Below are 15608 nucleotides of genomic sequence, written 5' to 3' on the forward strand. Positions count from 1 at the left end.
TGTACCGCAGGGGGGACTTGTGAGCTGCTCTTACAGATGAGGAGTCTGTGCGGGGAGCTCAACTTGCCCCTTTCCCTTTGGGGCAGCCTCTGCCGCGCTCATCCCTTCTGCTCTATGAAGGTTTGTCACGTCAGCGGCGCTGCCACGGGCCACGTGAGCTGGCGTAATGCTGCCGTGGCCTTGGGCCGGCTTTCCCCAGTGCCTCAGCTAACGGGGCTGGGGGACAAGATGGTGAACTAAGGCTCACTCAGTCGTTAACAGTTGTCTCTGATGGATGATATAGTTTAAAAGCAAATACATCCACTCCAGTGTTTGATTTCTCTTTCTGGCTGTGTGAAAGATGTGGAACTCTTTCTATTCTTGTTTTCTTCCTCTAGAGATGTGTGTTTGATGTATTTCTTTGCTAGATACCAGCATCACCAGGTTACTTGTTTTAATTTCAGCGACTTCAAATCTGAAAGCAGCCCCGGAGTTGTGTGTGCCATGTAAATCGGCGCTCGCTTGTTCAGTTACTGCTGCTTGCGGAGAGGATATTCCTGAGGTAGTTTGCAATTAAAATAAGTAACGCGTAGACGCTGTGCTCAGTCAGCTCGGTAAATGAAGGAGCAGGCATTCCTCTCACCTGAGAAGATCGCGCTGAGGACTGTGCTGCTCCCTCTGCGGGGAGGGCAGCGCCCGCAGGTGCACGCGCCCCTGAGGCGGCCCCGCGGCTTCCCCTCTCCGCGGCTTCCCCTCTCCGCGCCCCCGCTGCCCCGGCGGGCCCGGGGGGGGAGAGCGGGGCCGCGCGGCCGCCAGGGGGCGCCCGGGTCCCGCGCCGTCCCCACCGCGCGCCCGCGGCTGTCGCTGTCCGGCAGCGCCCCCTGGCGGGCCGCCCGGCTGACGGCTGCGCTTGCCTTGCAGGTCGCACCGGCAGGTACACGCTGATCGAGAAATGGCGGGACACGGAGCGGCACCTGGCACCGCACGAGAACCCCATCGTGTCGCTCAACAAGTGGGGACAGTACGCGAGCGACGTGCAGCTGATCCTGCGCCGCACCGGGCCCTCCCTGAGCGAGCGGCCGACTTCGGACAGCGTGGCTCGCATCCCCGAGAGGACTCTGTACCGGCAAAGCTTGCCGCCCCTGGCCAAGCTGAGGCCTCCCGGCGACAAATCCATGAAGAGGAGGGAGCCGAAAAGGAAATCACTCACCTTCACCGGGGGGGCCAAAGGGTTAATGGACATCTTTGGGAAGAGCAAAGAATCCGAGTTCAAGCAAAAGGTGCTCAACAACTGTAAAACAACAGCAGACGAGTTGAAGAAATTGATCCACCTCCAGACAGAGAAACTTCAGTGCATTGAGAAACAGCTGGAGTCCAACGAAGCCGAGATCCGCTACTGGGAACAAAAGTATAACTCCAGCCTGGAAGAAGAAATCCTCAAGCTAGAGCAGAAGATCAAAAGGAACGAAGTAGAGATTGAAGAGGAAGAGTTCTGGGAAAACGAGCTGCAGATCGAACAGGAGAACGAAAAACAACTGAAGGAGCAGCTGCAGGAGATGAGGCAGAGGATCCTGGAGTGCGAGAGCAAGCTGAAGGACTACCTGTCTCAGATCCACAACATGGAAAGCGGCCTCGAGGCAGAGAAGTTGCAGCGGGAAGTTCAAGAGTCCCAAGTGAATGAAGAAGAGGTCAAGGAAAAGATCGAGAAGGTGAAGGGTGAAATTGATATTCAGGGCCAGCAGAGTCTGAGACTGGAAAATGGCATTAAAGCTGTAGAAAGGTCTCTGGGCCAAGCTACCAAACGGTTACAGGTAAGAATGTCCTTTTTATCTGTACCAACTGTAATGAATTTTTCTTACAGAGATTTGGAGCACATGAAGGAAAACATGAGAAAGTTTCCACAGTGAATTTGGGTAAAAGGAAGCGTTGCTTTCATTTTCAAGTGTATTTTTTTTTTTTTTGAAAAGCATACAATTTTTATTTCATCTATGTGTATTTTACTCATTCAAATAGCCTGAAAAGAAAAACAGTAGTTAGTTCTTTGTCTAAAGATAAACCATCAGACGTTTTTGTGGATGTGCTCCTGGCCATTCAGAAGGCCTGGGTGGACTGCAGGGTTGGAGATGAATGCCACAAAACCTCTCGTTTATTTATGTGCCGCCTCAGTTTCTTTCCCATCGGTTACAGCTTTGGTTTGCTGCTGTTCCCTGACTGCCTGGTGACCTCTGAGAAATCACTCGAAGCGTATCTTCACCACGCAGTGGTCCACGATAGAGAAACACCAGCACTAATGTCAGCTAAACTAGCGAAGAGCAGTATGGCTGCACCGATGGCAAAGCATCTGGCCACCTTGCCCTGCTGAGAGGGATTCCTCACTAGCTCCAGCGAGGTGCTGCTGTGCTAGTGGGTCTGGACTCCTTTACACCTCGGGCAAATAATATCTCCTGCATGAACAATAGCGCATTTAGGGCTAGTGGGGAATAGAGGTACTGCTGGGTGCTAAATGGGACCGTAGTGCTCTCGGCCTAATGCCTTTAAAAGTATTAGTCTTCAAATCCCTTTTGGTTTGGGGATAGATATCGTGAGGATTTAGGTCCTAGACCTTGGCAGCTTAGTGCTTTATACTGTTAAATTTCAGGGAAGTTTGCACCATCATAGCCTTTTCTGAGGCTAAACTTCTGTTTCTTGCTAGGTTTATCTGGCACCAAAATAGATGAATTAAAAAGAACAGTCCAACAGCGGCTAAAATAACTGTCAGCTTACGGGGCTTTTGCTTTAAAAAATAGCATCTCCCTTTTCCTGTCGGACTTGTTGGTGTTCAGGATTTTATTTTCTCTGCACCTCAGGCATTCGTGGCACATGTGTCAAAAGAGAATCCAGTCTCTAGTTCCTTGCTAAAGTTAATGATATCACTTGGAACTTGACAGAGCGTGAAAGAATAAATATAAATGGAAATCCAGCTGCTAGCTGGATGAGGTGAAGGAAAGATTGTGGCTCCTAGGGTTTTCATGTGCCACGTAAGATAGGACTGAGGCACCACACATCAGTTTGTGTTGTGATTCTTGCTGTATTCCTGGGGTTCATAGTTACGATGTTGGACGGTGCTGCAGTTGCAGTAAGGTGATTCTGCTGTAAGTATGTAAAGGGATTTTGCACCCTAACCCCTGAGCACCTGGAACCATGTCAGTATAAGCTGGGTTTACTACATGAGGAGGGAAAAAAAATGTAATCTCTTCATCCAAAGCAAAATTGATGAAAACTCTAAGCAGTTTGGGCCATATTTATCTATCCTAAGTTTCCAACCACACTACACTTAAGGATTTCCGCTAAACAGAAAGCATCAAATCCTCTGCATACATTTTACCTATCTTCAGTAACACTCAGTGAGACTATGATTGAGTTCAAAATCTTTCTCACTTTGTTTTTTTCATAAGCTAGGGTTTCACTTTCTTGGGAAAGTTTCCGTTAAATTCAGATCTTCCAAGCTTGTTCTAAACCTAAAGGTGCGCTAATCTGGAAGTCCAGGAGAAAATAAACTCAGCTCTGTATTACACGGTTTTGGGGGGAGGAAATCGAGAAATATTTTCTTGCAGGCTGAAAGTTAAATATTAATATTCATAGAACTGCTGAATTGAAATTAGAAGAGTTGAGCATGGGTGTTTTTATAGACCTTTCAGTAAGGAAGGAAAGAAAATTTTGGTTCACTAGATTTCAAGTGATAAGAACAGGAAGGTGGCACTTTTTAGTAGCATGTGAGAAATTTCTAGCAATGTTCTACATCTTCCTTTATTTTAGCCACCTCGATAACGTTACTTTCCAACAATATGAGACTGTGTTCACTTAAGGATCAGATGCAGCACTCTGCTGGCCCTGTTTCTAGAGAAAGATTTTTAAATGCAAAAAAAAACCCAACCAAAACCAAAAAACCCAAACCCCACCCTTCTTCAGGTAAAAGATCTCACTGAAGTTTCACAATTAGGTACTAAATTTAAGAGCATAAACCAGTAGGATTTGGGGTGATACTTAACTTTTTTACCTTATTTCCTGTGGAAGTCGAGAAATGTCTAGAACAAATTATTTATGATGTTAGTTCTGCTAACCTGTGTATCTCACCAATTGCATTTTTTTAAAAAAGCCCACTGAATTCCCTTCAGCAACAACTTTGTTAAAATCTTATAGAACATGGAGCTGCAGAATTAACATTGCAATAAGTAGAGACAGTTGAGAAGTTCCTGTATCCCAAGTGCCCAGTTGTAGAGTCTAATAGACCTAAAATAAATTGAAGATTTTTTTTTCTGGAGAATTGCATTAAAATTTGGAGGTGGCCTGGGTTCCATTTCTCAATCCTGTTTCTCTGAAAGCTTGTAGCTGATGAATGGAAACACAAGTCTAGCACAGAAAGTTGAGACCAACCACGTGATACGCATTGACTGAACAGGTCAAACAAACACATCAGCAACAAAGCAATTGACATTTATAAGGTCCTAATTTAGACATCAGGTTATTTGTGTTAATTTTCTCACTAACTGTTGGCTTCAGCCTCAACTGTGACCTTACTGCAAGTTTAAAGTGAATAAGGGCTATGCTGTTGGGCACTGTTCCTAGAACAGATCCACCAAACTATTCCGCCCCAGTCCTTGTCTGAGTTCATGTAGAACTCTGCTTACACAAGATAATTAGGGAAAAGAAGGTTGACTCAACCTCCATCTCTTGCCAAAATGAAGATGTAGTGGTACGCACTGCACAGACGTGCTGCCTGGCATCTGGGTATCTTGCCCATCCCCTGTGTGGACAACAGGTGAGGCCCATCCTGGCTGTGGAAGAGTACCACATGCAGCTGTCTGCTAATGAAGCTGAATCGGGGGAGGGGGGGGAATAATAATTGTAGTCTAAGACTCTTGTAATCTATCAGAGCTGTAGGTTTTGCATAACATGCCAGAATTAGAGAGCCTTGAGCAAGATCCTAAATGGTCATCCTCTGTGCTTGTGAAGGGGTGGTGAACCAGCCAGGATTTGGCCTCATTGTACAAAACACAGTACGCTTGCGGACTGAGAGAGTTCTGTCCATAAAAAATTATGCTCTAAATAGAAAATGGAAAGAACAAGAAGAGAAGGGACTTATTCTCCTTTTAGGAACAGAAAAACTAAATAAGCTGTCCAAGCCATGCTGGACACTTCTGGCAGAGCTAAGATTTGGTGCCAGACTCATGCTCAGTTGATGTATTTTTTCAGATTGCTCACTATTACCTTTATTTGCTCACATGTGTCGTTCCAGCATTTTCTCAGGTGGTATGAGAAACATCTGCTAGTCATCCAAGAAGCAATATAAACGGACCATAGTAACCCTTAATAAGTAATAGTGAGTGTTGATTTGCTTTCTAAATGACGAGAGTAAAATACATTTCAACTCTTCCCTTTGCATTTGAATTTAAAAAACAGAGCCTTTCTCATCAAAAGGAGAAGCGTTAGTTGCCCAATTGCATCTTGAAATGCTGCTTTATGCTTGCTGCTGCTCAGCAGATGTTTTCTCTTTCTTGATAGGACAGGGAACAAGAACTAGAGCAACTGACAAAGGAGCTGCGACAGGTCAATCTCCAGCAGTTCATCCAGCAAACAGGAACGAAGGTCACAGTGTTGCCAGCAGACCCTGTTGAGGTGGAGGCCCCGCATGTGGAGCTTGAGAGAGGTGCGGTGCTGAGAATGCTTTTGGTGGTCGGGAGAAAGGGATGGCAATGCATTTATCTGCTGCATTAATGCTAGCACTCACATGTCGAGTGAATGCTCTGATAGCGACAAACTTTGCAAAATATTAAGAAAGCAGTGTCAAATATTTCTTTTCATTCCAAGGGTTTAGCAAGCTGTAAATAAAGCGCAGTAAGTAGGTAACGTCTCTCCCACTGTGCTTAGACATGTGTTTCTTCTACCAGTAACCCACTAGGCCAGTAGCTTTCAAGTGTGGTGCCATGGCAGCAGGCATATAAGCTGGCATGCAACATGATTCCACATCTGACATTGCTGTTTGCTTGCGTTCTTCCTCTTCTGGGGGGATGTGTTGTCAAAGTAGAAAAAGGAATGTGTCTGGGTCTCAAGAAATCTCAGACAGCAGCCGCATGCGAATAGGAGCTAATCCAGCTGGGCTGCCAGCCATCCAGAAGTCCTGCACAGATGGCTGTTACGGCACGTGCAAATTGACTTTGCCCCTAGTGAGATCAGTGCGTCCTGCACATGCCCACATCTGAATTCAGAACTTCCTAGAGAGAAACCTGGGAGCACTTTGAATGCGTGTCACAGCTGTGGCACAAGCAGAAACTCCTCTGTTGTGGCTCAGCCTCTGCTGTGGTGTGCTTTACCCAGTACCCTGCTTGCAAGGGGCCTGTTTCTCTCAGTGCTCTCCTTTAGCTGGTTCTGTCCCTTCTCTCAGAACACTGTCCAACCAAAAGGCATTGGGGGAGGGTAGGTAGGTGGGGAGAGAAGAGAAGACAACCAGTCCTTAAATGTCAGCACTTGTATGAACTTTCTTTTTTAAGTGGGTAGGAAGCTGAAGCTTTGAGTTCTGTATAGATACAAGCTCTTTCTGCACGTTACTATATAAACGTATTGCATACATCCATGTGCATGTTCCCTGTGGGAGGGTAATTATATTGAGTAGGTATAATCTTTCTGTTTTGAAATGAGTAGGAGGTGCGCACCTTAGATCTCATCACTTCCTAGTCAGGCATTTGATTTTTTTTTTATTGTATGTGGTATTAGTTTTTCTGCACTGCACTAAGCGCACACTGCACTAAGCAGGGAGAAAAGGAAAGGTGTTGTACAGGCATCGCCCTTGGATGATGACTTTTCTAACTGCCCTTTTTCTTGTGCAGAGCCAACATTTCAGTCTGGGTCACTGAAGCGCCCTGGCTCATCGAGGCAACTCCCCAGTAACCTGCGGATTCTACAGAACCCCCTGTCATCTGGTTTTAACCCAGAGGGCATTTATGTATGACAGTACATACCTCTTCTGGAGAGGATCTAGCAAGGTACCCTGGACAAGATACACTTTTGTTTTATTCTGCCAATGATGAATGGAAGAAGATATATTTTTTTTTTTTTGTTAAGCCACCATATTTTTTTTTTCTTCTTCCTCCAACTCACCACTTGGAGCCATACCTGTGCACTGATGCTAAAGAGACAGAGGAACTGTCTCGATTCATAATTGGCAAGGATGAACTTGCTGTCAACACAGCTAAAGTGCAAAAACCTTCATTTGTTTTTGCCACTTCAGAAGTGTTTGGGAAAGTATCGTTCCCTGTATAGGCATAAATAAAAGACTGAGGGTGAAGGAAACCACGTATGCAACTTATCTGAGGTTTAATTTATTCCCGTTAATCAGTGGACGTGTGAATGTTGACCTTTTATATTTTTATTTTTAACTTGTGAATAATCACATGTGGCTGTATGTCAGTCTGACAAGGTGACTTTAATTTGCGTGTACAACCATCCACCATTGATCAAAGCAGAGTTCTGTGGAGTGCTGAACCATTAAAATGGTTTCTCACCACTGACTTTGTTAATTTCTGTTGTGGTCATAATATGTCATGTTCCATCCATTGCTACCTTTTAAGGCTTGAAAAGTGAGCTTGTGGGTTTTATTTGCTGTTGAATCTGCCTTGAATGAAAGCACCTAGTGTTCAAAAGATTTATGTAATATAAACCTTGGCTTGGTAAAAATATTTCCAGCATATGATTGAGGATGCACTAGTTAGATGATATTTTATTATATAGAATGTATATTTGAAATATTTTGCCACATTGTATATGCCTTTTGAGAAAAGAACAATGTAAGAAGTTGTCTTCATATATCTTACCAAAAGAGAGTAGGAGGCTTTCACTGTGTGTGATTTTATACTTCATTTTTTCCAGTAGCCATTACAGTGTTCTTGTTTTGCCGTAAATCTTGCTGTTGGAGGAGAAAAAAAACACAAAACAAATGAGCGTTCTCTTCCAGCCTTCCAGACTTCACTCAAGTTTTGTGGAGGGAAGAAACCTGGCAGAGAGTCCCATGAAGTCAATAGCAGATCTTCTACTGACTTGAGTGGGGCCAGGATTTCATTCCAGGTCCCCAGGGTTAGATGGTAGACCTTTAGTCGCTTTGAAAGACGTATTGCTGCTCAGTCACTTACAGAACATAAAGCTGACAAACAGGAAATTCACACCCTTGGTAGTCATTTTTTACAAAAAATGTGAAAAGAGAACATTATTGTATCTTGATGTCACACTAAGAATTAGAAAAAATGGCTTCCACGCAGAAAGTAAGTACACTACCAAGCAGCATGTTGGTTACAAGCCTTGAAATGAGATTGCTAAAAGTGGACACCAAGTTTGTAGAGAAAGTGACTGGCATCAGTGGGACACTTTGTATACATTAGGAGGCTGGCCCCATGGATGAGTTAGAGAAGGGATGGGCCTTACCTAGTTGTATTTGGATTTCCTGTTCTAACAGCAACTCATACTGTGTCAACCCCACCTTTGAGATCACCTCGACATGAGAGGGGGTCACCGTGCTTTCACTGCAGTATTGAACACCTGGACTTCAATCAGTGGCAAAATGACAGAAGTCCTGGTAGGGTCAAGATTTTACCACTGGTAGGAAACTCCAAGCTTTTTGCCATGGATAATACTTAAGAATGTTTAACTCTTAGCATCCTCTTATGTTGATTTATTGATGTGCAGATAAATGTTAATTTAAGTTTCAGTTTTTAAAAGGAGCTTCCTGACAAATGGAAGTTTTAAAAGATGTAGTAGAAGATGAAGGACTCTTCAGTGTAATGCATTTTTTTCCCTTTCCACTTATTAATGGCATCATATATTCTAAAAATGCTGCTGTATTTAGACTAACAGCAACAGACAAGCCTGTGAATATATAAAGGACCTTTCCAAATACATCCTGAATTTTTACTGTTTAACTTATCAGGTTTTTTTCCCCCCTCCCTTGTGAGCAAACTGGAAAATGAGATGTTCCTACCTGAGGAATCTTTGCAGTGCTCACAGATTTTACTGTTTGTTTATCACAATTCTGTGCTCATGTTTACTGTGCCCATAACTTTGTATTAAAAAAAGAAAAAAAGAAAAAAGAATGTGTATATATATATATTAAAAAAAAAAGTGTAAAATATACATAGTTTGGGGACAATATCTGTCCAAGGTACTTGAGCATATATGCCTTACATTCTGGGTTCAATTTACAGAAATAAAATGGCCCTCTCCAGTGGATATCTTGCATCTTCAGCACCTCTTGATGTTAGAGAACTGAGGCACTCAGCACCTTGCAAAGTCTGGCCCAAATTATGCTGCATGGGGGTGGGGGGAAACACAAGGAAAAGCCTGTTGCAATTTCAGTCTTGTACTGAGATAAAATATTTTTAAGGCAGATCAGCATACTTACCCAGCTAATGTTTTTGTCATACTTTGTGACTGGTCCATCTCCCACAGATGTCAGTTTGAGCTGATTGGGCTCTTGTATCATAAAAACTGATCTCTTTCTCTGCCAGGTTATTCTTTAAGACAGATGGAGGAGGAAAGGAAAAGGATTAAAAGGAAGGGGGAAAGCAGCTTTGGAGGGCTTGAGTTATGGCTTTGTAATAGAATCAAGGAAGGAATTTGCCATTTAAGTTAAAAAATAGCCAGAACGGCCAGTCTGGAGCTGGCTCAGGAGTGGCCACTGCATCATCACTGAGGGGACCCTCCTTGTCAGGACTTTAGCAGATGTCAAGGTGATCTGGAAAACATTTAGAGCTTCAGCCACTGTTGTGGCAAAGGAGAGACCTTGGTATCCAAACCTGTCATTTGTGAGACACTGACAAATTCCCCTGCCCCCACCATACTCCTTTTGCTTATTGAATTTCACCCAGGCTAAAGTTCTGTAGCATTTTCACCCTCTCTGTAAATAAACCAAAAAGAAATGGCATGCCCTTGCATTAAATGTGAATTGAACAAAGTATTACAGTTATAAAAATTCCTCACATTACAGCATTAAGAATTTTGCTTCTGATCAACTGCAAAACCTCACTCTTTCTTTACAAATGTAGAAAAAAATCATTTTCAGAAGTGTTTCAAACTTACTTATGGGGCATTAGCAGAAAGGAAGCTAGACATACTAATTTTAACAAGTGCCATATTATTTACTGGCCAGCATGATAAAAATGGGGTTTTTTGCTTGCGTTAAATAGTTGAATACACAAGCACTATTTTCCAGTGCATAGGGAATTTATATGGAGAACTCCTGTAATTTGTTACTAATGGAAATTAACTGTGTTACCTCTCTCATCCATGAGGATACAGTTTATTTTTGCCAGTGATGCTATGTTGTTAGGGGAAAAGGGGAGGGTTGACCATTTGAGAAGCCAGTAGGTTAAGGCTAAGGTAAACGTTCTGAATGCCCAAGCAACGGAGAAACCCAAGTCCCACTCTGAAAAGTTGGCTAGGAACCTGCCTCCTGTTATGTTTCAGTGGGACTTGGGTTCCCAAGTGCCTGAATTGCTTCTGGAAATGGTATGTTAGCTTTGAGATTACTTGCTTTTCTAAACCCTAGCAAGTTGGAAGGAAGTTCTTGGAGAAGAGAACTACCATTAGCAATAGCAATATGCAAATATGCTTTCATTGTGAGGTAAGAGGGAAAAAGATCCTCTAGTGAAGTAAAAATCTCCTCTTGGGGCAATAATTGCCTTCTTTTTAGCATGAAGAGTATTGCGTTATTTTAGTGAACTGGGATCGTATAAGTGAAAAAATTGATCTTGTAATTTTTAGCGAGTTATCTTGAAGCATATAAATTCCTGATGTGCATTAACTTGAGTGAATTGGGCCTTAATGATCCATGTAAATAACAAAACTGTATTCAGATATTTTTTCCAGAAAATAGTCTCTAATGGTCTGTACTGTATTACAATTAAGTGTCAAAGTGTTACTTTTATATTACACTTTTTTTTTTTTTTTTTAGAACATTGAAACATGCATGTTTATTCTATTTGCTACAGTATTTTAATGTTTTGGATGAAGGCCATCGGTTGTATGGAGATGACAAAACAATCATTCTGTCTATTTATTCAGTATTGCTGCTTAAAGTTTTCAAAATAAAGCTTTCAATGCCAATGTAGTGACTGATTGAAAGCTGTTCTAGCTCTCTTCTGACGCTTTTTTTTTTCCTATGTTTGTAGAAAGCTAAAGAAGTGAAACTTGGTATATAAACTGTTATACCAGCAAAGAATTATTGCAATAATATTGTGAGAAGGGGCTGGGGGTAAGTGTGTGTAGTATATACATAAATGTATGCATGCAGCGAATGTGTTTAGGTCTCAAGTAAATGGAGTGCTGCAGAATGCTTGAATCCTATGTGGTCTTGCAAGCAACTTACACATGTGATCAAATACTGGTTAATGCTTCGTACCAGTCTGTGTGGAGTGCCTGTGAGGGGCAGAACAAGCAGAGGTGGTCACAAAGGAACAACTCTGGGCCCTTTGAACCAAATGGGATTTAAGCACATTCTTGAGTATTCCGTAGATGTGTTTCTGAATTGGGCCTAAAAGCACGTTCCGATTCAAAAACCTTCCGGTTGCAGCAAGGATACCTTGTTTCGAGCATAGCTGGTACTTCTCAAAATTTGAATAGTTCTGAGATGGATCAAGTATGCCTGTTCTATTTGTAAAACGGAGAAAACTACACTCTCGTGATCACCCCGTGACACTACTAACTAGGGGTTCTGACTGGAAGATTTGAGTTGCTGACGCTTTAACCTACAGAAGCAATGCAAACTAACTGTGAAAACATGAGTGAGCATTCTATTACGGCTCTGCTTCAATGCAAGATGAAAATCTGTATTATATGTAACTATATTTTTTTGTCATTTAAAAAGCTTCTATTTTTTATTATTCTCATGAACGGTTGACAAAAGATATTGGATATGCTCCCATAAAATAAATTCCCCTCTGAAACTTTGGGTCTTTACAGTTCATGGTTCGCTGGAATTGCAGTGTACATCTCGCGCACATCTCGTGATACAGCTACTGGAACCCTGTCTGTCAAAAACCACTTAGTCTGAAAGCAGGCCACGGTAACGCTCGGTGTGTCTAGAGCTCAAACACTTTCATAAATGGCCATGTGTCGAGCATTAGAACACAGTGAACACTCCTAAATGGCAATTTACTTGGAGATGTGGGACACACAGGTGGTTGGTGTGGGGCCTCTATGGCAAACAAGAGAAGTCCTCTACCATAAAGCGTGCACGTGCTGTGTTTTTAATCAGGTATAGCCCAGGAGCTACAAGAGAATGGAGTAGCTTGTTTTCAACTGAGGAACTGTTACCAAGATTAATATTAATCCTGAAAAGATAGAATTGGTCAGTGACTCAGAAGAAGTGTAACTTAAAGCAAAGAGGCAGGGGTTTGTTTGGAGGTGATCAGGGAGAGGAACTGAACGTGCAGAATTTTCACACAACACATACAAGGTGCACAGATGCTTCTGGGAGCAGGAAGAAACTAAGCTTTGCACAAGGAACAAAAGAACCTGATTCAGGCTCAGGTCTTGTGCTGAAGACCAGAGGACTGTGAAGATCACTTGAGATCATTTGCGTTAATCAAGGCAGGGAACTTGCTACAGCTGGGGACTTGTGATTTAAGCCATCCGAATGCAGTCCTTAGTCTAGTATCCCAACAAATGGCTTTTCCTAAGCCAGCTGGAGCCTAATCTCATTAGATGTGAGGTGAAATGAGCTAACAGTAGTAGCACTGTTGACTTGCGATAAGACAAAGAATGTCATGAGTTTCACTGAAACCCTGGCATGTGACATTCATATTGGCAGGACCACGGAAGTTGTAGAAGACCTCTGCTCCTGGAAGGTGCCTTTTTCTGCTTCTGTGCAACTCAACTTGCTGGGTTTTGTAGTAACTGAAGTTTTCCAGCATGCTCAGTACAGCTAAGGGTACAGCTAATGCTTCTGATCTTTTGCTTTGCCTTTACAGAACAAAGTGGTATATTTGTGCATGACTGCTGCAGCACTAACTAGCTAAGTGTAACTGAACCACTAATGAGTTGCAAAACCAGACCAGATCAATGGTCCATTTCATTTAGAATTTGTACTGAATTCTTCTGCCTGTCACATCTTTGCCAGCTAGGTGGTATTTCTTTATAATCCAAGTTTTTAATGATTGTTTCAGCTAAGTTGTCTAGCATCTGAAGTAGGGCACAATGAGCAATGGGTCTCTGTTATTGCCTTTCTTGAAAACGATATATTTGCTACCTTTAATGAGTATTTTCTAGGTCAGCCACTGCTTCATCATTAACTTTCTGCAGAAATATTGGATGAAGACAATCTCAACTGGTCTGTTTTGTTCCATTTTTCCAGGTGAGTATGCAGTGTACTTTCTTCCTTCCTTTACAGTGAGTTCTGTGTGCTGTCAGGTCAGCAAACTGTGGGCTCGATTTGTTAAACATGAGCTACTGTCCGGTGGGTGACTTGAAAAGAGCCTCTTCAGCATGTGTGTGCTAGCGCAATGAGGAACTTGGTGCAAACAGAGGTGATAAACTTAATTCAGCAACATCACCACTTTTCTGATCAACTCAGACACGGCCAGTGTCCTCATGCCATTTCTAGTGGGGTCTGTCTGTGCCTCTCCCAGGCAAGAAACCTCCTTGCTGTCATATAGACAGCCCCGGTGTATCTCTCCTGTGAATGGGTATTTGCTCTGCACTAGCTCCTGACTAAGACAGGAGCTTGTGCAAACTGTCTCTTGTGCAAACTGTAGTTTGATTTCTAGAGAAGCTTTTCTGATCTGAATCCCTGGCTATGGAAAGGCTGCAGGGATCGCTGCAATCTCTTGTGGAGTGACAGAGTGTCATCACAGTATCATCACACTCTTTTGTTCGGTCATCCGGAAGTTGAAGGAGGTGAAATACAGCTATGGCAAAATGGGTCTTTGGTTGTGAGAGCTGGCAGTTGGGTGTTAATCTCCAGTATTTGCTTTGGTCCCCACAAGTTAAGTAGATGAGACTTTGATTTCAGTTTCCAGTCCTCGGAGTCCCAGGTATACCAAGGAAAAGCAGAGTTATGAAAACAATTTGAAGTCAAATCAACAGGACAGATTCCTGTACAGTAACACACTGATGAATGGGATTTGGCCTGCAAGAGTTATAAGCTATGTCCTACATCCCTGTCTTGTAATGTAATTACTTTACCAATTACCTATCTATTGGCTTGTTCCCCAATAGCGTACTTTCATATGTACTCTTTCTGCAAAATAGAGAATGATGCTGTTGTTCAAGCTATAGTTTTCGCTTTCTGTGCATCTTTTTTGCATATGCTATTTGGTGCCTATTGTTTCAGCTCTGCACTTTGTCTTGCTTTACCCTTCTGCAGAAGGAGGAAGACAATAAGTAATTGGAAGACTTAGTGAGAAAATGCAATATAAAAGATCTAATGCTCAATCCTAGGTCAAGGCAGAGGGAAGAAAAGTTTTCTATGATTTCTTTTTAATGAGCAAAAGTTTAAAGAAAAATATTCAGAAGCACTCCAGCAGGGCTTGTAAAAAGTCCACTTAAAAAGCCTTACCAAATGATTGCCAATATTTACCTGTCTAGGTATTTTAAAAGGGAGGGCTTCTGATTAAAACAGAAAAGGGGGGGGGGAAGGGGAATGTACACCAAGTAAAACACCTTAAAAACACCTTTAACCTGATTTGTATTTGCCCTGAAGTCCCTTTCGTTACCCATGTGATGGAAAGAGAAAGGAATCATCCAGGTACCATCAGTAGCTGTTGCTAAAATAAAATTCAGGCCAGCCTTTAAGTGGGGCATAACTGGAATTTCTTTGTTGTTGCCTATGAAGCTTCTCATAAATTAATACCTGTCACGACCTGCAAGAGCATATCCCTTTTATCAGGTGTACCAAACTGCTTTTCATGAAATGTTATGTGCCCAGAAGGAGATGATTTGACTTTTGCAGTCACAATCAACCTAAGGTGAACTTTGACCAATGAGGTAAAACTGGCCCTTCTGGAGAGCTGAAGAGAAACCCGAGAACACCAGCCGACCTTTAACTACGCTTTGTTGCTACAAAATTGTCTTAACTGTTCTCTTGACCTAGCAAACCTGCATCATGGTTACCAAGACTATGACCTGACCTGGATTCTCCATTGTCATGTAGCTTGTCTCATAAACAAAATGAGCGTGGACAAGACAGTGACACGGCTAAATGAGAAAGGTAACAGTGTCCATTAGCTGTATGGCTGGTGTGAAAGGTTACAGTAGATGCAGGGCACCAGATAATCTTGTCCCCTCATCTGTCACATCACTGCAATTACAACAAGGTCTACACGAGAGGGCAGCAATACATGCTGGCATGCCTGGAACAGCGTAGCAATGCAGCTAGTTGAAAAGCAGATTTTCTAGGCATATATAGCACATGATAGAGAATCATGTAAAATACGCAAAATTCCATCTTTTGGTATGTTCTTTCAGAAGGGACACAATAATACTTAAAGAACCATGTTCTAGTCACAGCATGCGTGTGGCTGATGCTCAAATGGTGCAATTCCTGTAGTTTCTGTGAGGAAGGCTCAGGCCTGTTAGCTTTCTGAAACCTGTACAGATGTGGATCGAAA

At 42.6% G+C, this 15608-nt stretch overlaps 1 protein-coding gene across 3 annotated transcripts in view; it reads left to right on the forward strand.

The window, feature by feature from the left end:
• RASSF8 (Ras association domain family member 8) overlaps positions 1 to 9070 on the forward strand; it is an 88427-nt gene extending 79357 nt beyond the window's left edge. For all 3 annotated transcript variants that reach the window (XM_074587338.1, XM_074587359.1, XM_074587350.1), the window contains 3 exons: positions 901 to 1790; positions 5521 to 5665; positions 6843 to 9070. In XM_074587338.1, coding sequence (XP_074443439.1) covers positions 901 to 1790; positions 5521 to 5665; positions 6843 to 6964 — 1157 coding nt within the window. In that variant the 3' untranslated portion in view covers positions 6965 to 9070. The remainder of the gene's footprint in view (positions 1 to 900; positions 1791 to 5520; positions 5666 to 6842) is intronic.
• Positions 9071 to 15608: the final 6538 nt, after the last annotated feature.

This window comes from Larus michahellis, chromosome 1 (genome assembly GCF_964199755.1).
Source record: "Larus michahellis chromosome 1, bLarMic1.1, whole genome shotgun sequence".
Lineage (NCBI taxonomy): Eukaryota > Metazoa > Chordata > Aves > Charadriiformes > Laridae > Larus > Larus michahellis.